General features: G+C 34.1%; 1 protein-coding gene across 6 annotated transcripts in view; it reads right to left on the reverse strand.

Annotated features, from left to right (window-relative positions):
* Positions 1-22,879, reverse strand: part of LOC142984777 (arrestin homolog) — a 93,000-nt gene that overhangs the window by 19,588 nt on the left and 50,533 nt on the right. For 5 of the 6 annotated variants that reach the window (XM_076132600.1, XM_076132626.1, XM_076132608.1 and 2 more), the window contains exons 1-5: positions 17,026-17,249; positions 16,380-16,430; positions 13,266-13,430; positions 7,786-7,906; positions 3,095-3,242 (exon numbers count right to left, since the gene is read on the reverse strand). In XM_076132600.1, coding sequence (XP_075988715.1) covers positions 3,095-3,242; positions 7,786-7,906; positions 13,266-13,430; positions 16,380-16,430; positions 17,026-17,063 — 523 coding nt within the window. In that variant the 5' untranslated portion in view covers positions 17,064-17,249. Of the gene's footprint in view, positions 1-3,094; positions 3,243-7,785; positions 7,907-13,265; positions 13,431-16,379; positions 16,431-17,025; positions 17,250-22,879 lie in introns of those variants that run through there. The other variant, XM_076132634.1, reaches the window with a different exon arrangement.

The raw sequence follows: 22,879 nt of genomic DNA on the forward strand, positions 1-22,879 counted from the left end.
GATCAGTTTATAATTAACTAGCTGACCCGCGCAACTTCGCTTGCGTCACATAAGAGAGAATGGGTCAGAATTTTCCACGTTTTTGTAACACTTTTTTACTGTTACTCTGCTCCTATTGGTCGTAGCGTGATGATATAAAATATGCTTTATTTACACGAAAAATATTCTTAAAATTATTTATATCTCTTAATATATCGAAGTCGCGCTAAGGCATATCCGTCATTAAAACAGTTGCCATGACAACGGAATTTTGTTAATTCAATGTCATTATAATGTTGATTATTCGCGACCTCGCTCGTCCCCTGAATTTTCCCGGGAAATGCGTCATTTTCCCGGGGTAAAAAGTAGCCTATGTCCTTTCTCGGGTATCAAAATATCTCCATACCAAATTTCATGAAAATTGGTCCAGTAGTTTAGGTGTGATTGAGTAGCAGACAGACAGACAGACAGACAGACAGACAGACAGACAGAGTTACTTTCGCATTTATAATATTAGTATGGATAATACAGTTTCACATATTTGGCCGTTATAGGGACGCTGCCCCCGCCGCCGCGGCCGGCCCGTACCGTGCCGCAATACTAATATCGTGATATCTCCTAAACTATATGTCTAAATAACACACTGTAAACTGCAAAAATAATCTAAATTAAATGCTCGTGATGATGAACTTACTTATTTTGATAAGGATATGTGTATTATTGGTTATATCACCAGTTAAACATCACCCAACGAATTAAATGTTTTTTTAATACAGAAAAGTAGTTTTTGTGACTTAAATAAAAAAGCTGGATATATGTCATCGCGGACTTTTTTGTAGAACTAATAAAGACCAATGTTTTTGCTATACATTGTTCTTACTTGTATCCAACGGTATAAGCGGCGGACGCACAAATCTTCAATTAGATTTTTTTTCTGACTTCTTGGACATAAATCGCTATAACTCAGCTAATATAGTTTCAATGTATTTCAATTATATATAAAAACCTGTCGGAGAAAATACTCTTTCTATTAGTGAAAACCGCATCAAAATCCGTTGCGTAGTTTTAAAGTTTTATGCATACGAAGGGACTACAGACAAAATGGGCGACTTTGTTTTATACTATGTAGTGATGTTGTCGAATTGTGGACCATAATATTGCATTTCATACTTTCTGTTACTATACTCGCTCAAGTTGTAGTTACCTACACTGACTAAATAGTCAATCTCCTATCTTAATGCTATCGTGCCGTGCAGTGAAAACAGTTGCAAGATAAACTTCGTCCATTACTAAGATAAAGTGTTGAAGTTTTATTTACCAAAAGGAAAAATCACGTTCAATCTTTTATACTACATTTTTCACCGACAATATCAAACAATTTCCCCTGACCGCGTTACTCGTAGAATAAAAGATAAAATAGCTTTTACGTTCCAACCAATGGTTCGTTAGTCTTTTGACTGCGTTCAGTGCGAACTATCGCCCATAGTCAATTGAGCTTTAGATCAATTTTACTGTGAAAGGTGACATTTATCGTTTTAGAAATGATTGTTAGTGTACTACCTGCGTAAATCTAGTATCAGAGATATATGGACGCGTAAATATGTCTGTTCTGGACAATTACTTCGGTGTTATAGGTTTATTTGTCGAGTTTATTGATTACTTACCCTTGTTTGCTATCATTGTAAATTGTGTAACTTCTTGTAGGTTTTTGCAAGACTTTAAATATTAGTCTGCTTTTATAGCATTTCATTCACGATACGTGCTATGACGAATATCTAAGACTAGTGAGACGAATATAATATTGTATAGACAGTAAAATACACAAACCTATCGGAGCCGCTCTCGAAAGTGATCTAATTTTGGAACTAGGCCGTTATATAAGCCTTCAAACAACCAACTTTCGTAGTGACTAAACACTCGTTTAAAAAATACGTCTCCACAAACCGCCTAGTTGGTACTTTCACTTAATCTTATTTGTAACTCGTCGCGAACTTTCCGCAATCTTATCAAGGCAATGAAGCAAGAATACGCGGAAAATACGCTAACTTCATTTTGTCAAGAGTAACCAAGTTCATTATGACGTCAGACCTCCAATTGTATTAATTAGTGGAGCGGAACTTGTTCAGATATTGTCTCTGTTCAGACACTGATAAGTATGATAAGTATCTGTACGTTTGAATGAGCCTTTGAGGACGAAGATAGGAGTTGCGTAGCTTGATACTTGGAAAAAAACCAACATTTTCTTTTCTTTCAGATTGACTTTGTAGTTAGAGCTTAATTTTATGAAATAATTCAGTGTTACGGTGTAAATTTTACTTATGTAGTTCTGTATGTTCAATCATTTATTAAATTCTTATCTATTGTATTTAAACGTTCCTACGTAGGCGTTAATGAAGTAATTTCTAATAAATATAAAATGATAGTTTAATTTATTAGAACAATTAATTTTGAAGCTTAAACGCGTCAAACAAAGATTTTGAAAAATGACTTGACTTTTTCAAGTACAATTTCTTCAACTTCATTTCTAACGCTCTTTATCCACTTTCGAAGAAACCTATAAGTTACGTGTCTTTAACTCCATATACTGTAGCAAGTTAGCAACTACATAAAGGTTATATAATTCTTGAGTGAGTGGCTGAAGTTGACAGTTCATGTTCAACTTGAACGTGTAACTTAACTCCATGTTCGAGTTTCAATCACACTATTCAAGTGCTTAATACTAAACTTGATAATTTGGCTCCTCAAAATTATAAACCTATCTCAATAATATTATAAAGTCGAATATTATAGCTTTACAACTTAGTAGATAGCCTTTGTATGCAAGGTTCGCGGCTATCGCGACAAGATTCAGTATTTAAAACATTAATGACCTAGTAGTAGCTATGATATTTTGAAAATACTCGGTAATATTAAATTTAATCTAGATTAAAGGTATTCTGGCATGATAGACTTATCATTGCTTGGAAATGACTTAATGGAAAAATCTGTGACTTATTTCATATCCAACATTTATTAAACTAAACTTTTCTTCGGTAATATGACATGTAATAGCACTAAAGTCAGGAGAGATCTTCTTACTACTAAAGTTTTTATTGTACATAATGTTTTAACTTACCAATATAAGCTCTGACATCATAAGATGTGCCGATGGGAGCTCCGTGGTACTGCTTGGCTGGAACTAGTTGCACGCTAGGTGGCGCTAGCGGCGTCAGCTCCAGGTGGAATGGGTACGCGTTGGCTCCCAAGCGCTTTATCAGAGCTTCCTATGGAACAAAAATAAAGTTGTATGAACAATACATTAATAGTCACAATTCGTGATATTGGTGTGGTTTAATAAACTATTGTCTTTTTATAATTTATTTTATTCAAACGGTTTTCATTTACGAGTCCATCGTGGCGGAGCTTGGCACAGAACAGACAGGTTTGGAAGGAAAGAGGGGAGGCCTTTGCCCAGCAGTAGGACACATAAGGGGCTAATAAAAAAAAAACAAACGCTTTTCATTATCCTTGAAAGGATAGCTGCAGATGCAAATTTTTACGAATTTGCGGATGTTCCGCGTTTGCGGATACAGATGCAAATATCCGCAACACCGCTGAACCCCAACATAAGTTATTCTGAGGGCTTCATATTGATAGTAAGTGTCTTGAATAGTATAACCACGCGAATATAATTATTATTATGTGATATTTTCATATAACCGTCACGAACCGGGCCGGATCACAATCTGTCATAAATCTTTTTAGCGATTGCGATTTCAATATAAAATATAATAAAAGCCAAATATTTTACAAAATTTATAGCGATAAAGCAATAAAATAGGACGATTGGATCGGGCACAAACCAATTTGTAACCGCAACCGTACAGCGGTTAATTATTATAAAATCAGTGATCCGATTTTAATAATATTTTCATTGCAATTTAATTAGGCAATTTATATAATTCGACGGCTAATCACTGGAAACAGCATGTATCTGTTACTAATGACATTTGATTAAGTTTTGTTTTCCATAATGTTTGTTGTTCTGTTAACTAATTTGTGTATACTTACACTAGCGTAGTTGACTAGGTTTACGTATAATTATTTAACTTGTACTCGTAAACGGTCCAAAATGCTCATGCCATGCACATTTACAATTACACACGAAACATTCTATTAGGCACCCATTTGATCCAAAAGAAACATGTTTTTGGCATTCATGAAAAGTTACTGATTTGACTGGCAGTCAACTACCCTATTCACTAGACTGCAGAATTTGTCAAACCCTTTAGTCATTATAGTATATCCAGAAGTCTGACGATTGGTACAAAAGTCTAATAAGTAACCATTACAATGTTCCGTCTTGTTAACAAACGAGTCCTTTAAAAATGTAAATAAAAGTCATATTGAAATAACTGTAAAGCGAAGAAAACTAACATGAAATATATGTGACATTATTCAGAGAAGTAGCGTCGCCGGTAGGTTTAATAAGAGATGCAATTCACGTTAGCAATATCTCAGTCGGTGCAATCTTTCTACCCGTAGCAGTGATATGTGATCCGTTCGTGATTTCATTTCTATATCGCTGAGGTTCTAATCAAAGTGGGAATAATTCAAATGTCATGTTTTGTTCTTACTTTATTTACTACATCTTTTACGTTTTCACGGCGAATTCGGCTAATTATTTTTGATAAAGATTAAAGTTCATTAAGAAAAATGATCAAATAATTGAAAACAAAATAATCTTTTTAATCCAGCCAGCTTGCTTATTAATATTTTTCAAGACATTTTCGTAATTTTATTAGTGAAGCATGTCGCTTTAATCCAAATAATAGACATCTCGTTTTGATCCTGCGGTTATTAAAGCATTGTCATATTGTAATCGTACCTACAATGTGACACACGGGACGCAGCATGTCGTAATTTAAAAATAAAAAAATAACTTAAGATCAAAACTACTCCTAATTTGAAATCAATCAAGACCCAATTTTAACCATGATCTTACTTCCTTCACATTCGTATCTATGTACAGATCTTATCAAACTAGTTCTACACATTAAATAGATGGAGCACTTTGTACTCTCGACGTAGAGATTGAACGTAGCATAATATAAGGAGCACCTGCCCCTTCCTAGGCTATGTTCACATGACACGGACACAAGTTTAATTTGAATACTTTGGACTCAATTGAGGCTCGAAGCTCAAGTATCGAAGAGCAATTTGCTGAAGATTACTTTAACTAGTTTACTGTCAAGATTGAAGGAGGGTCGTTTTACGATCATGTGTCCTATGTTGTATTTTGTCATGTTAGTAATAAACATACTGGATGTAATCTTTGTTCATTAATGTTGATGACATTCGGGTTATACTAAAACATGGTATAACCTCTGTTCCCATGTGAGTTAACAGAGATTTGAAGACGTCTAGTGCTGGCAAAATAAGTATATGAATCGAGTGTAGTCGAAGTAGTAGAATGTGCATGAAAAATGTCAAAAACTTTTAAGTACACTCTGAATATGGTGAACGATTTACTCATATTTCATCGCGGGTGTTATCATCGTGTTATAATCATCAATCGTTATAAGACTCGGGATAAAATTGTAGTTAACAAAATGATACGGCATCCACAAATACCTTCACGGCAGTTTTGTAAACTTCAAGCTTATAACTAACCGGATAGCTCACGGATTGTGTACTCAGCGTAGTGTGAATTTCACCGGAACACACCTGTTACGCTCCCAGCTCCCAAGCTTAGACCATTGAAAAACCGTTTAGCATGACCTTTACAGCCGCTGCAGCGCTATTGTACGAGAGATTTACGACCCCGCACTTTTATATTGAAAGAATATTGTATCGCGTTTTATCATGAAGATTTAAATAACAATAGAAGCATTAGGTTTTATATTGAAGATCGGAATCAAGGACGAGATTGAATTGAAGCGGACTTCAACAATGTATAGGGTATCATTGTTAAAATTTTACGCTCGACCGCTCTTACGTCGTTAAAAGCTGAAAGTCCAATAGCTATCGGAACTAGAATTTGATATTTTTTAACATTCATTTAAGCGAACATAACTGCTGAAAAAAAATGAAACTTACAGAATTTTAATATCATTTACAAGCATCGTCTTTGATGTTATACAAAACTAAGAAAAAGAGTCAACCTATTGAATGTAACAAAATGTTAGATAGACATAAAACTTAACTTTTTAACATTAAATAAAAGCTTATCGTTCAAGCCTCGCCTGAAGCCATAACATCGTATTTTGATATCTACGTCAACGAAATAGAGTGAAATTGTTATTGAAAACCATATTCTTTGTTCGAGAATTACTCACAAACTACTTGATAAAACATTTACTGCGAAAAGTTACTTGATGCGTAAACAATTTAAACGATATTCGTGTATATTTAATAGTTGCCGCGAGCGTAGGTAACATAATAAATATCAGTAAGTAGGTCAAATCTGTGCACAAAATATGTTTCTGCACCATGTACATCAAAAGGCCGGAAACACCGACCTTCGCCGTGAGCTATTGGCTCAAACATCCTCCGTTTATCCTCTCAGTACGGCAATGTTTGGTGAATTTATGTGAATTCAGTGGTCGTTCTATCTATCCTGCGATCTACACTGTAGAGCAATCCACCCGATATTCGACCACTGTAATTAGAAACTGGATGTTTGTCATTGATGTCGTCTTATAGCAGTTACTTTCTACAATACATGTATCCACTTGTATCTAAAATGTGTATAAATTAGGATTAGTTTAATGTCCCCCACACAGGTAATGAAAGAGTAAGTTTACAGTGTTATCCGAGAAAATAAATAAAAAATGTAAAAAAGTGATGATAAAATCCTTGGTGGACCTTTTCAGTCGTTTTATCTTGACATATTCTTATTTTAATTGGTGCTAAAATGTCTGCCCTAGCAAAAGGTTTTATTTATCTTTGAGAAATATGCCTACTTTTCAGGCTTGCAATTGTGGTAAGTATTAGCAGATGCATTGAACACTTATTTCCACTCATCCTTTTAATTTTGTAGCTTACGTCAAGGTAAATAGTACTCTTGTTTAAAAGATTCACTTATTCTATTAGTTTTTCTTTGTATTTCTATAAGCGTTTAGGGTTCACAAACTCAATTATAACAATCTTTCGAGTCCTAGGCTATGAAAGATAGCGTGTTCTAATAATAGCATCTTTTATGGACCTATAAAACGTGTTGCTTGATGAAATATAAAGTCTGTGATAACTATTTGGTGACAAAATTTTCCATTTACTTTAGACGTGTTAAAGATTTTCGCAGTATGTTCTAGAATACATTTAGTGTATGGTCTTAAAATAAACAACATGTATGTAGTCTATCCTCTTATGTGATGAAGTTTGCAAAATTTTAATGAGTAACAACAAAAGCATCTTAAGTTTCTGTACTAATTTACTTACTTTGCGAAATGCGCTTGCAAGGTCAACTTTAAAGGTTATAAGATACTAAAAGGCGGGACGTGGGCGGAATATGACACTTTAATTTCGATATTAATTAAGTGCTTTTCAAAGATATGTTATCGTGCTTTTTTTATTTATTGAAATAAAAGCAACTCCCGCACCAAGAATTGCTCTCGTAACGCTGGGACTTTAACAAACATACAATCAACGGGCACTAAGTAGAACCAGACCCGAAACAAGTATGTGTGGATCGCACAAATAATAATTGTTCTGTGTGGGAAACGAACCCACGACCTCCAAACGAACCCACGACCTTTACACTGCGCCAAGGAGGCAGTCAACAGTTAAAAAGTAGGTATTTTTATTAGTTCTGTTTAAAGATCTTACCTGAAGTGGAGTAGTCGGTTCTCTGTCATGGTTGCAGTGTGGCGGCCATATTTGAGCAAGGCTCATGATAGCTTCGTTACAAAACTTGAGACCCATCACTTCTTCATCTTCACGGCCGTACCTGTGCCAAATAAATTGAAAACATGATTAAGATTGTCTTATACGATATCCCTATAAATAATATTAGGTCGGGGAAAAAGTATTTTCGCATTATACGAGTAGTATGTATGAACTTGTAATAAAATTTCTTTGGCTTCAAGAATCACAAATGAGTACACGGTTCGTTATGTTTCTCTCAGTGAGCTCGTGAGGTACCCAAATATCGAGCTTTTTTGTGTAGATGTTTATTGGAAGTTCATACATAGGTATTATAATGCGAAAAGACTTTTTCTCCGACCTAATATATTTTTTTCTCAACCATATTTTTGGATGGAAATAAAAAATAAATGTTATAAGATGACATGATTTACGATATTGCTACATTCGTATTACAAAACACTATCAAACTTAACAAAAGGTTTCGATACCCTTGAGCGATTAATCTTCTCCGATATTCAGATCCGAGCAACAGATTTTCAGCGCTATTACAAAACTGTCTTGGCACACATACAGTCAAATATCTGATGGAACCGCGTCAAAGCCTACTTCGATCAACCCCTTTGAGATATCAAGAACAAGAGATAAAGATTGTGACTTAAACGCCTGTAACAATGTTTTGTTTGTTTGTCGTATGGTTAGTGGTCAACCTAGTGTCAAAGTTGTTTAAGCCGCCCGAGAGGCTTTTAACATTGCTTAACGACTGTTTTCTTAGTAGACAAAAGCCGAGACCGACTTTTACGTGCCCTCCCAAGCACGGAGACGCCAAGCTCAAAGTTCTCTATGCGGTCAGTGGTCACCCATATATGGAATGAAAGCGCCTAGGGTTGCTTAACCCACAGATCGTTTACCGGTCGGTGAGCGCGACTCGCTATCACAAAATGCTTTTTAATCTTCATTAAAACGACGTAGTACAAATCGCGATTACAATATAGCCTTTTAGTAAAGGAAAAAAAACGTTTTCCGACCACTAAATTATTATAAATGGACGCTTAATTAGAGGAGGTCAAGGTTCACCCAAGGTTTCCGCTTTCACTGGAAGCGGGCTGAAACTGTGCAAAGATTTTTAACTTTTATAAAGGTAATTTTCTTTAATGCAGCCTTTTTCGTGGTTCAGTGAACTCGATTTGTAAACCACTTCTTTACAATATCGCGCCCGTTTTTTGAAAAGGGATGTTGCGTTATACATTCATATTTTATTACCTTTTCGCGTTGTTTTAGCTAAAAAGAGCTAGCTTATTATCGCTAACAAAGTTTCCGAAGTACTGTTTCCATAACACAACACAAACAAACTTCTTTATGTCATTTCAATCATTCAGTAATAGAGCCCAGTTAGTTCCTCATTCGTATAACCGCTATGTATATTTCGAGTGTACAAACACTTACAGTATTTTTTCTCACGCGAACGCCTAAGGAAGCAATAAGTGTTTGATTTGATGACACTCAGTCACTGTTTGTCACTACTTTATTCGAGTTGAGTGATAGATTGCCGTGTCCAAAGTTTGATTTAAGCCAATTGGCGAATTTATTGACCTTGGGAGGACATTGTATCAAAACAAGCGTATAACAAAAGCTAATATAATAATAATTTTGATTTATTTGTTTTTAACAGTTCAACATGATATATCGAAATAATATTATGATGGGTACTAAAGGTGTCGTTAACAGGCCCTCTCTAAAGGAAGGATGCCATTATTTTTTTATGAAAAATGTTCGTATTCTTAATGGTTCTATATTTGGTGACCACGTCAAATCTTAAATATACAACTTAGTTTTTGTTTATCCTTACAAACACTTAAAAACATCGAAAATATCTTAAAAACGCTGGAATTTTGGTAAGACAACAAAGTATTCTTTGCTAGTTGTTATCGGCTTGTTTGTGTTTTAAATAACAACGTGTATTTCGGGAGGAACGCTAATTGATACGGCCTTGACATGTCCAATACACAATGTAAACAAACAATTGTGTTTGTTCTGTACAAGGTAGCGGTCACGTTACTGCGCCCTTACAAAATATGAAGACACTATGTATACGATCGCATAGCAATTTGGATTTTAGTTACCTTTCCTGAAGGGAAATGCGAGGATCATAATGTATTATTGTGATTTGAAGACATAAAACTTTTTGTATCTCTTTTTATAACGGCTCCAAAATAGGGGGAAGTCCTCAATTTGTATATCGAAAAACGTAACGCATATGCGTATAAATTAGATTTTTTCATTATCTCAACTGATCCATATCATGAATACTAAAATCTTTCCCCACAGCGTCTCTAAAACCGCTTTAAAATGAATAAATGTTTTGTTAAAGCTTTTTTGTTGATTAAGATTTTTTTAAATTATGAATTGATTAGAAATCATTATTTTCCTAATAAGGTGTCCTGCTACCAATATTGCAACAGCCATTAAACAGCGGTAAATCTAATTAAATAGTGATTTCACTATTTAACAAGGTTTACCGTTTAATCCCATAACATTACATAAAATTTCCTTATTTCTCTGACGCTTATGCTACAAGTTCTATTCAACAACTCTTCATATTTCACTCAGATTTCACTATTCACAATAAAAGTGTAATACTACGGAGCTGCAAATTCTCTCCAGGAATTCCACATTGAATGCAGACTTCGTAGAAACGAACAAATTATTTCCAATAGCAACAAGGTTCACGTGTAAAGAATGAATTCGAGAGCGTTTACAGTGAAAGCCTCCCTGGCTCCAGCAATGAAAGGGTTCTAACGTGCAGAAAACACCCCTATTCAAAATACCTTTGAGTATTACGTTGAACAAACCATTGAATGCGTATTGTTCAACTGTTTTTAATCGTCTGCCTTTCACATCGAATAAATCAATGCGGTATTGTTCCGTACATTTTATTTCTCAATTGATTCTACTCGTATTTATATTCTAAGAAAAAAGTCCGTGGGTGTTTGTTATCGAAATAAAATAGAGAAATCTTTACAAATCCCTAACGACTGATATGCCAAAGCTATTTATATCTAAGAGGTTATAGAAATTCGTAATATGTTTCGAGTGTAAATAGAACCAAATCCCCGATGCTTACAAAATTCCGCCACAAAATCGTGGGATTAAAATGTTACGTCGCGTCGTATCCGATGAATCTATTATACTGTACGTATATTCGTTCCTGAGATAAATTTGTAGCACCTATGTCTGCATTCTCATGTCAATATTAATTTCTGTTATACCATTATATATGTAGAGCTATTGAACCTATGCTATAAAAAGCTGACACTGATTCCAGCAGCCTTAACCTTTGGACTATAAAAAGTTTACACAATCGATTTATCGATCCCCCGAGGGTGGCTGCTCGGAAATATTCATAACGATCAATTTGCAGTTACCACAGTTCCGTGTGATGTAGAAGATTAAACGTCGGTTGGTAACTTAGATTGGATATTTTGCATATTTTTTTGCAAGACTTTTGTTCAAAAATCGCATCATAGTACCCCTAGCTATATTGATATCTTTATGAAATGTTTGAACATTAATAATAGCACTAACAGTGTAACTTCACCTTCTGTATCTATTCCCTTGTGTGTCGTTTCAGAAACTAAATGATAAACATCGTTAACTCATGTAACTATTTATTATGTGTCAAATGAGAAATCCCATTTCCCAAACTGGTATAATATCAGTTTCGATGTTGCTTAGTAGAAAAAGTCCATCTTTTAACTCGATTTTAACATTGGATGTAGGCAACAGAACGAAATGTTGTGTTCAAATTACAATCCAATTCACCTGTCGCGTTGCCTAGTTCATTCAGCTTGGAGTTTTGTCCTTAGTTGGTTTTATGCAATGTAGTTGCGTTGTGATGGCTTTTGTTTACTTATAACTAATGGTGCATTTATACCGTAGATTACTTATGAGTTAAGTATTTATTGTTTGTAATATGTGTTGCCGTGTCGTGCCGCTATTTTCGGTTTGGTTGCTGTGATTATTTTTTGCAGATAGCAGCAAATGGTCGCAAACCTAGAGATCATCGCCTAATGTTATCCTATTGTGTTCTTATTTGTTGGTCTATAAAAGCGACTGCGGTGAAGATAAATTATTTATGAATGCGACTGACCAAAAATATAGTTACTAGGGAACAAAATGAGTAAAGCTATTGTGGAAAACTTATATGTGATAATCATTAAATACGTGAGAAGATAACGAAAGGATCAAATGACATAGAGATAAAAAGATGTAAGTATCGGCTCCGATTTTATTAGACCTCTGGAAACCATTTTCGATGGTGTCATTACATTTTTATCTGTACGAGATAAATGGAATTTTTCCATGTAAATTGTGTTCGTAAAACTTAACGCTGTTATATCGAGGATCGAATAAAATGAACCCTTGAAATTGTTGAGATAGGATTTTTTTAGATTTAGTTGCAATGGTTTTTTCCCGCTCGTACTGATAAGTTGTATAAATTTTCTTTTTTTTCTAAACCTAGTCCTAGTCCTACTGCTGCGCAAGAGTCTTCTGCCGAACGAGGGGTTAGGCCTTGGACCCACCACGCTTGCCAAGTTCGGGGACTTTGCATGCCCACAAGAAATGTATGCAAACTGCTTTTAAGTAGGTTATATTATGAGTTTTAAAATTACCTACTTTATACAGTCTATAGATATTGTAGAGAAATCCCTAACAATTTAATATAACAGTATTGATATTCCGTCTATAAATGCGGGTGCAACTTAGTTTGATATTTGCAACACTTCGCATACTTTGTTGCAAAACTTTTTCAAATAAATTCTCAGCAGTAAGCCAATCTATTACTTTAACATAAGTATTCCCACTAAGTATGGGATATAAGTTATAAAAGGGAAGCTCGATACTCTGAATAAGAAGGTTTTAAGAGGGGCTTATCAGAAACTCGTAAATGGACTTGCCAACTTTGGAGTAGCGCAAACATATCGGTTTTTCCACAAATAGCTCACATGGAGCAGGTACGGATTACAGATAGATTATAATATTATAGAGGATTTATGCGGGTTCATTGTACTTTTGTTAATAGAAGGAATATAGTAACTGTTTTACTCTTATAGATCTTTGCTTTCATTGAAATCACATAATATGATTAATTACAAATAGTTGGTAATATTTATGATATTTGTGATAATATCGTCGAAAAATCTAAAGGAATTTGACAATGAAAAAAATGATCACTAGTGCGATTTTTTATTACCGACGGGCTATTGAGATAACTTGTGTCCAACTATATTTGCAATACATTTTAAATGTCAAACTCTTGACACTTATTTGTATCAACTGTACAGAATCATACTTCACCTGACCGTTTGCTTACTTTAAGACAATGAAAGACTGGTCTAAAATCATTATAAAGGGATTTAGGACTTTAAAATATATTGATTTACCTGAAAGTAAGTGTGACTTGTCCATACAGCTTTTTATTCTCCATGTACTCAGGTTCCACGTGCAGGACGCCCTGGATCCTGTCAATAGTTCCATTTTCCACCACCAGATCGCGCGACGCCAGGTACAGCGTCAGCTTGTTGTTCGGTGATGATTTCTTGAACACCCTGTAAGTAATACCTTAAGTTAGTAGTCATAATTTTGCATATAATGTAGAAAGATTGGTTTAATTGAATTATCCTTTGGGGTGATGCTTCTTCTTATCGTATGGTTGGTGGTCAACGTAGTGTCAAAATTTTATTGATATTAATATCGACGATGGTAAACGATTCGGAGAGGCAAACATTTAGTTATTAGTTTGTGGTAAATTGATCCTATTTCGTTGCCTTTCGCTGTTTTATATGTTATTTTGTAGGGTATGAAAAATTTACCACTGCAATCAAAGAATGTGCTCAAAAAACAAGAACATAAAATAACTGTGCGCAAAGTTATTCGAAAGTTTTATTCCTTCTCTATATCACAGTTTTCACTCTCAATCGACTCGAAAACACTATAATAAGATTATCTAGGAAGCTAAACGGAAAATATACACCGCTTTTAAACCGCTTATTACGAAGACTGCTCTCGACAAGCCGCTCGTGTAGAAAGGATTTTTTTATTATTTTGGTTAGACGCCGAGGTAAACACTACTAGTAGGTAAACAACTTGAAACACAAAGGCATTAAAGTGTTTAGATGTAAAGAGAATAAACAACTTGACGTACACGAGGCGTTCGAAGGAAATTTATTTAACGGTATTAGGTGTTCATGTTACACTTACTGAAGATTAAAAGGTGATTTTACTATCACCTACACTGTTAATCGGTAAATGGGAAAAGGTATATGGCATGCCGCAAAATGATTCAAGATTATAAGGGATATTTGAATAAACGACTATTGTTTAGTCGTATTGGACATGTGCATATAGATACTAAAAGCATACTGTAGTGTAAGCCAATATATAGTTAATGAACTAAATAAAACCTATATAAATATAGCTATGTAATATATATTATTAACAACATTTTTCAAATGAATCTGAAAATACTACATTGTAAAATATATGTACATATACAAGGAATGCACAATTTCTTTGTATACAAAACCTTTCAATATAATTAATGGTTATGTAATTCAATGAGTCATTATAAACACAATGCTAAGGTAAGATTGAACCAAGTTTAAAATGAGATTCAAGCTCTATTCCTTTGCAATTCAATAGGGTCCAACGGCCTCTTAACTATAAACACTACGTAATAATACCTACTAGCAAATAGATCTGTGAACATTGTCTCAGACACCAGATGACGTACTTGACTATATTAGTCAGAGTAGTGTTGATGAGGTCAATTGAGGCAATTGGGGTCAGTCACACTGTCACTCCGCAACCAGTGTTGGTGCTGGCTTATTTAACTGATACGTCAACCAGTATATGAGGTCAAGACTTTAGGCACGTTGGAGGAATCTATACTAATATTATATAGCTGAAGAGTTTGTTACTTTAAACGCGCTAATTTCAGGAACTACTGGTCCGTTTTGAAAAATTCTGTCAGTGTTAGATAGCTCATTTATCGAGGAAGGCTATAGGCTATAATATCATCACGCTACGACCAATAGGAGCAGAGAACGGGGAAAATTTTGACCCATTCTCTCTTATGTGTCGCAGAGTTTCTCCCAGTTCTATGACTAGACTTACTGACTTACAGTTCGATATAATATAGCTAAAATTGTTACGGATCAGCCACCAATTCCTCTATCGATAAAAGCTTAGTCAACGATCTGTAGGGGAGACTATTGTTACGAAACAAATCAACGCGTTGACAGTATCTAAGATACAGCCCGCATTCGGTGATTTTGACCTTATTCGACATCGACAGTATATACAAACTTACTCGCAGATTACTCGCGTAAGAGAGGTCGCTCCTCTCGCATGTCTATTTAAGAAATTGTCATAAAAAAAATGTGTTAAAAAATTGCCACAGATTTTTTTATACGATTTAATACTGCTTAACATTATATCATTGTCATACCTAAAAATTTGCAATGTTCTTAATGTTGTTCATCGCATAATTTGAAGACATGCAAAGTCATCAACCCGCACTTGGCCAGCTTAGTGGACTTAAAGCCTAACCCATCCCTGCTTCAGGAGGAAACCCAGCAGTTGGACAGTTACGGGTTAAAAAGACATCAACAAATAAACAATGAACATAAAGTTCAAATCACTAAGTTAATTACACTACAAATGAGTGTTCCTAAAGTCCTAAACCAGCTAAAAGGTCCACATTTCGACCAACCAAACTAAGTTTTAACTAACAGTACGAAAACAAAAGCACATAAAAGTAATTCCATTATATTAGAGTCGTTGCACTGTACAGAATGGAGTGCATAATGTAGTTTCCGTGTCTCCATCCAATATTAACTAGCTTTGCTCTAACACGGGACATTATGGACATAGTGCCGTAATAAAATAAATTATTCTATTATGTAAGAATTGTTGGGATTACGTTTAAGAGGTGAAGTTATAGCCGTGTTTGTTATTAAAATAATGCATTATGTTACTATCTTAAAGCTTACTATTTAATAGTAGCTTACTAGCCGGCTAATGTCCTAGTAAACTTACTTAGTAGTTATTTTATTTAAATCTAGTGGAGCTCAACAAATCACCTGTAAGTTGTGCGTTTTTTTTCCTTTTTCTAGAACCAAGACTGTTTACGTACTTATTTCAATGAGACAAGTTAATTCTATGCTAATACACTATTGAGTAGAAAAGTCAGATTACTATTGAGTAAGCTCTACTGTAAAGTCTACCTCTCAAAGGAAGAAAGGAGATGTTTATGTTAGTATATCGGCCTGAAGATTCTAGCTAATCTAGCTCATTGCTAATCTATGAGACTGTTTGTCTCGTCATCCATCTAACTCAGTGACTTGAGTACAAATTATCACCCAATTCCTCCAACTAAGCAACTAATTTAATAAACCACTGTCGGGATTTATACCGCATTAATGTACTACAATTTAACGCGAATAATTGAAGGATAATCTTGCTATAGGAATATAGACTTTATAACAAAGGCTTACCGTTGAGAGTTGATCGCGTTGTCCGTCGTCATTGCCGCTTCGTTCCCTGACCTGCGGAAGAAAGATTTGATCTTATTATTTCGTAATTTAAAAATGAAGGGAACTTTTTTTTTGTAATAAGTGGCTGTCACTATAATCAAAATTGATAGATAAGAAAAATTATGTTTCATGTTTTGTCATATTTCTTTTACCAAAGGTAATCTCGGTTTGGTATTTAGGTTAGGAAAATGCGTTGTTTTGCTGTTTGTTAACGCTCTATGGAATTTATTGAAAAGAAAAGTCTGCAATAATAATATTCAATGGAACGAGTCTTAAACGCGATTGAAAATTAAAGTTTAGGATACCTTTTTATGTCTGAAATATTACTTCAGATTAAAGTAACATAAGTTTAAAGTTAACTTAAACTACAAAAGTTCAGTAACGCAACACTGAGCTTTATATTTCTCTTCCATTCAACAATTTATCAATATCAGCCAACATCAACACTGAATTGCACACAAAATATTCACAAAAGATTCCGTGTGGCGGGAAAATGAAGATTTAATAATTCAACGGGAATGCAAGAACACGTTACAGAGATGAAAAACAAACCATAATTATAATAGTTTTATAAATTAATACGACATACATATTTATTATCACGAACCTTATCTTTATGGTGTTAAACAGACCATTGTAGACCATTTAATATGATCTGACATTTCGTTAATTTTCTTTACACACATTTGTCGTTCACGCGAACTCATCTTGTTTCAGATTATTTTTAAGTTTATCCGCATTGCGCCATAATATGGTGTTAATTTCTTTAAAATAAATCGTCAATCCTTATATTTTTTATATTTTACTTATAAAATAATAATAATATTAATGTCTTCCCTCCTAAACTTTTGAAATATTTAAATAAGTTTTCTGTGTTCCAAATTCAATCCATATTCTTTTTATAATTTCAATTGTTTATTTTTTTTTATTAATTAATGGTGGAAACCTCATTTCGAATTTTGAAAAAGTCAGAATGGAAATGACACTTTTTTATGGATTATAAAATATGTAAATAAAAGGAATATAAAATTATAATGATAGCGTTTCTAAATTAAAGCCATATCGACGTTGATAACTTTTACTTAACTATTCATAGTAAAGTGCTTAAGCTCTGCCTGCCTGGAAACGTGCTATTTTCTGAATAGTTACAATTTAAAATCACCGTTAAAATATGCAGCAGCTAACTCACCCGTGGCCACATTTAGATTTTAATGCATTCATTACTCCAACGCGAACGATTAACGACCATCGACAAACTTCCTTGGAAACAAGTTCCCGCCATTCCTGGCATTCATACATTCTATACGTCGCCATAGACACACACTGTATAGAATTTTAATAATTCAAATCCATAGAGCGGTACAAGAGACCTACAAGACCGGCTTCCGTATGCAGTAGAACAATACTAACTTCTATTCAATAATAAATTCGTTTTCTGCTTAATATATCCAGACAATCGATTAAATTGGCGATTTTGGATAAATATTTGCATAGTTTATGAATCTAGCGAGTAGCATACAAACAAATTTCGTCTGTTTGTATATAAAGATATGGTTGATATTTGATTGGGATTATAAGCAATAAATCTAATTGTGTATGGATAGATTGTAACATACAATTAGCGATTGAATACCGACGGGTGACATAAGCATTTGGAGTCTGACGCGTGACGTCACAGTATTATGCATGCCGGTTATGGACTAGCAACAATAATTAATAATGCAGAAAATAATAATACTAAGTATATAAGTTTGATAGTAATATGTTACCAGAGATAGCACTAAGACTTGTTGCGTTTATGAATAAAAAAGAATTAAACTTTTAGATTTCTGCACGTATCTAATATCGTATGTATATTTTTTTATACTTCAAAATTAAATTGCAAGAAGTTTGTCTACAAATAGAATCTGAAAATCTGGCTGCATTATCTCGAAAAAATATCTACAAAGCCATATAACAAAAAGAAAACAAAAATAAAAATAAACACTAATGGCATTTTTACGTTTTTTTAGCGCTAATGGCCAGTGATACGCAACATAAGCCGCATAAATACTTTTTTGTTTAAAAATATTTAGGTTAAAATGTAAGTTATTTTATTTATCTAATGCATGAGGTCTAATATCTTTTAAACAGGGCAAACCTTATGTGGTGGTACATGGAAACATTTTACATGAAATGGTTTTTGGTGGGATCTTAGTTAGTTTATTTATCTAATAATGAGTAACAGGTAACAGACAGATGTTAATAATTACTGAAAACTTCATAAAAAAAATACTAGTCCCGTGTCTCACTTAGGTACTACAAAACAAACAGTACCATGTTTGCATAAAATATAATATCACGCGACATGAACCATATAAATCCCTTTACCTACAAAAAGCTTGGTGCTAAAGATTAAAAATGATGGCGGACATCTGCGCTCGGAACCGCAACGTGTTTTTGTGGTTGAAACTGGGTTGAAACAAAACATTAGTTAGGTAAAAAGTAACACAACGGTGGGGAAGTGTCATAAAGTCTTGAGTATTTATGAAACACACCTGACGTACTATCAGAAAATAACCCTTATGTTTTGTTTCAGCTCATAGGCCAGCACACTTTTAGAAACTACAGTTCTTTGGAATAAACTTCGCATAGAATATTTACGCTTGGAAGATATTCTTTGCGAATACACTATAACTATACTTAGTATAGTAGGTACTGGATAAAAACTATTATGATTAAATTATTACAAAGTTTCTTGTGTTTAACGTATTTAAGATTGATTCATTTCAGTTTTAAAATTACCAGATACTATATCTTGTAATCAATTGCATTGAAACTGCGATCCAGGCAATGCCTAGTGTGGCTATCATTGTTTTAAATAATATTGTAAACATGGACAGAAACAAATTTTTTTATCTTTATCTTTAATAAATTTATGAGTCAAAGGTTAAGCAGCGTATTGCACTATATTGTATCCTGTCAATGGTACCAACTAATCGAGCGGAAGGTCGGGTGCTACTAAACTTGAATATTTTACAACCTTACTTGGAAGCTAATGTAAAATTTTCATAAACCCTGAGTCGGAAATTTCAAGGTTCGCTAATTTAAATGCTTCAGAAGGGGTTGAAAATAGGGTGGAATTTCTCAGGCTTATCTTTGGCCCGTTTAAATATTTGGCTGAATCTATACGCTATACGTTTTCCTTTGCCAAAACTATTTAGGGAAGGAAATTGTGGTTAACCTTCGTATCTTGTAAGCTGTCAACATCAAGCGACATTGGGTTAGAGAGCAATTGAACGTGTAAAGGGTGGTTTGAAACTAGTTATTGACGCTTATTACATAATTTACTTTTAGAAATTAATAGGTAATATTATAGGGATGCTTGATGAATGCATCGCACTGATAAATGTATTCAGGAAACAGAAGTATGCAAAGATTTAGAAAAATATGTAAGTATTATACAGTGCAGTAATTTATTTATGGATCCAGTATATTTGCGCGTAGGTTTTTTATATAAACACGTCTTTTTTATATAGAACTTAAGTAATCATTTTGTTTGATCTTTATATCCTAACTTTTAACAGTTTAACCAAATATTACTGTAATAAAAGTTTCAAAAGTTTTGGTCGTAATTTATATCGCGGTTGTTTTACTGTGGTCTTGTAATAAATACTATTAGACTAATCATAGACATTAAATATTTAAGGTGAATTTGCTTTGATGTTATAGCACACGTCTAATATCCATGATTAGCGGTTGCTCTACATAGTGGTTTAAATGAGTTATTAAAACACTCTATGGTAAAATATATATTTTTTTTACAAACATCTACGGTATTAAGAACCTTTCTCGTGTGCTCTTTTATAATCATACAAAGTATAACGCTCAAAACTATTTTATGTGAAATTGAAAATTCAAATATTTGTTTCGTATGAAAATAAACTAACGATCACCCGCGCTCATAGATAGCAGCCTGAAGACGACTTTAACCATTTTACCACAGATGTCCTCAAGCTATTCCAAATGTAGGTCATTTCAAATTAGCATAATGGTTGAAAACCAAAATCATATTTTATAATTAACAACAAGGTTCATTAAGAAACACTGGCGCTAATAAAACGCTCATAAACACACCAGTTTTCCAACACTGAATCATAATTACCTATATTTTTATTAGCTTACAGAGTAACGTAAAATGCATACTATTTTTTATTCAGATTCTGATTTTTTTACTTTGTCTAATACAATTAGACTATTATCATTTATTCCAACAGTGAAAGAAAACATCGTGATGAAATATTGCATGCTGAGTTTTGTATAGTATACAATAAATCTACGACATAATACTATACTTTTAAAGAACCCGTGCGAATAGAAAAACTTAGATACGAATCGACCTAAAACTTTCCTTAAAGTCAATTTCAAGCTGTATAAGTACGACTTATTCTTAAATAACTTGGCATATGCCCAAATTACGTAGGTACCCTTGAATTCAGCTGAGTATAACCTGTCACCTTTCATAATCCTGAGATTTATAACATTCCATACATTTCTTGTGTTTTTTTAAATTATTACTATCTCACTACCAGGCAAGGGTCTCATCCCGAATTGGGGTAGAAGTTTGGCTTTGAGTCTACCACGCTGTCTAAGTGCGGGTTGGGGACTTTGTATACCATCAAGAAAATCTTAAAACATATTATTTATTGACTATTTACATACCAAACACTCCTTGACACGATAGTCACTACGCCATAAAAACCCAATATTACACCTAAACGCGATACTTTACTCGAAAACCATAAATAAGGTTGTAAAGAGAGATTTTAATAGACTTATGCAGAAACATAAAGAGTAAAAGTGTTTTAAAGAGCTTTAGGTACCGTGTTGTAGCGTCGGATTAGGTGGTTAGAGACTCTTTGAACGGTTCAAAGCACTAATGGATGGATTGGTTAGTAATTTACCCACTGCTATCTAGTTTGAAGCGCTTCTAGAACGTGTCTATGACGAGGATAGTATTTTTAATCAAACGTTTTATTTTATATCTCTGAAGAATAATCAGTCAGACCGTGACCACGGTTGATGCAATTCGATCAAAACGTCGACTATGCAAATAAAGTATCCTAACCTTAAACTTTTAATCGCGTTTGAGAGCCGTTGCATTATAATGTTATGTGTACAAGTCGAGTTTGAAATAGTTAATTGCAAACCACTACGAGCCGGAGTTTGTAACAAAACAAAAACTAGCAAAATTGTAACTAAAACTGTTAACAAAAAGCAAATACTTACAATCACAAAGTAACAAAATAGTTAAATGTCTAAACAAGAGCATAAATTAACGCAAATCTCATGCAATTTCTTAAAATCTATGACCATATCCCGTTACATAAATAAGAAAAGCAGTGCGGGACACTGCATTCATTTTGTCCGGAAAAAATGTTTGTCTTCCAGGAAAATGAAGCGAGCGGAAAATGGAAATTTAGAATAGTAAAGGAACCGTACGTGGGCGATCCCTGGGGCCAAACACAGTTCTGTATAATTTAATTTTAAAACACAAAAGAGTTATAAAGTGCAACACACACAGTTCTTTGTTCCACATAAATATAAGTAATTTGTTTGATGAAATTAGAACTCCGCGCTGCGGTGCGCAAATCCGAATTTGCAGTGCATGTTTTAAACTAATTAGGCAAAAGTTTTACAAATTAAACCTCCAGTGTGTACCGGGGTAATTTTAGCTGTTTGAATACGTTGCATGTTCATTTATCAACTGCGTTTATCTTCTGATATCCCAAGCGTAATTATATTCGAGGCTTTTCCTGCCATTTTTCGGAACTATGTAAGTACCTTTAATATGAAAATACTTCGGTATTATAGTGTCAATTTTATCTAGTTTTGTGTGTCAAAAATGGTCAGAAGGGCTGTTGTCTCCTACTATCGACTATCGACAACTGGCTAGCTATCGAGAAATTTGGTATAAAAACCTTATCAGTGCCCCTTGCGGCTTCCTTAGGAACTAATTATATTGTACATTTTAAATGTCAAAATCTCAAAACTCGTTAGAACCAACTATAGAGAATCATGATACTGAACTATTTTTATGTAAGGTTGCAACACGATATTTACTTTTGAGAAACTGTGCGTGCTCTACAACGAATGGACCAATCTTTTTCAAAACCAAACGTATCGAACATGCAGTATCAGGCCACATTAGCATTCAAACTGTATTACAGACTATTAACATTGGTTCCCTATTCACCGTGGTCCGAGTTTCGCTTCCACTCTCATAGGCTGCAAGCTGACCTCTCAATTAGGAAAATTGCTCTGCCACAGAGACGTGGCTCATTGGAAACTGGAATAACAGGCATTCCACCACCGGTACTGTGGTTTTCTAACTCTGTTCTAGGATAGTATAACTAGTTGAGTCTTAAGTTCTTGAGAATTGTAGCTTACCTATTTGTTTACCTGATACAATATTTATTTTG

The sequence above is a fragment of the Anticarsia gemmatalis genome, chromosome 2 (assembly GCF_050436995.1).
Source record: "Anticarsia gemmatalis isolate Benzon Research Colony breed Stoneville strain chromosome 2, ilAntGemm2 primary, whole genome shotgun sequence".
Lineage (NCBI taxonomy): Eukaryota > Metazoa > Arthropoda > Insecta > Lepidoptera > Erebidae > Anticarsia > Anticarsia gemmatalis.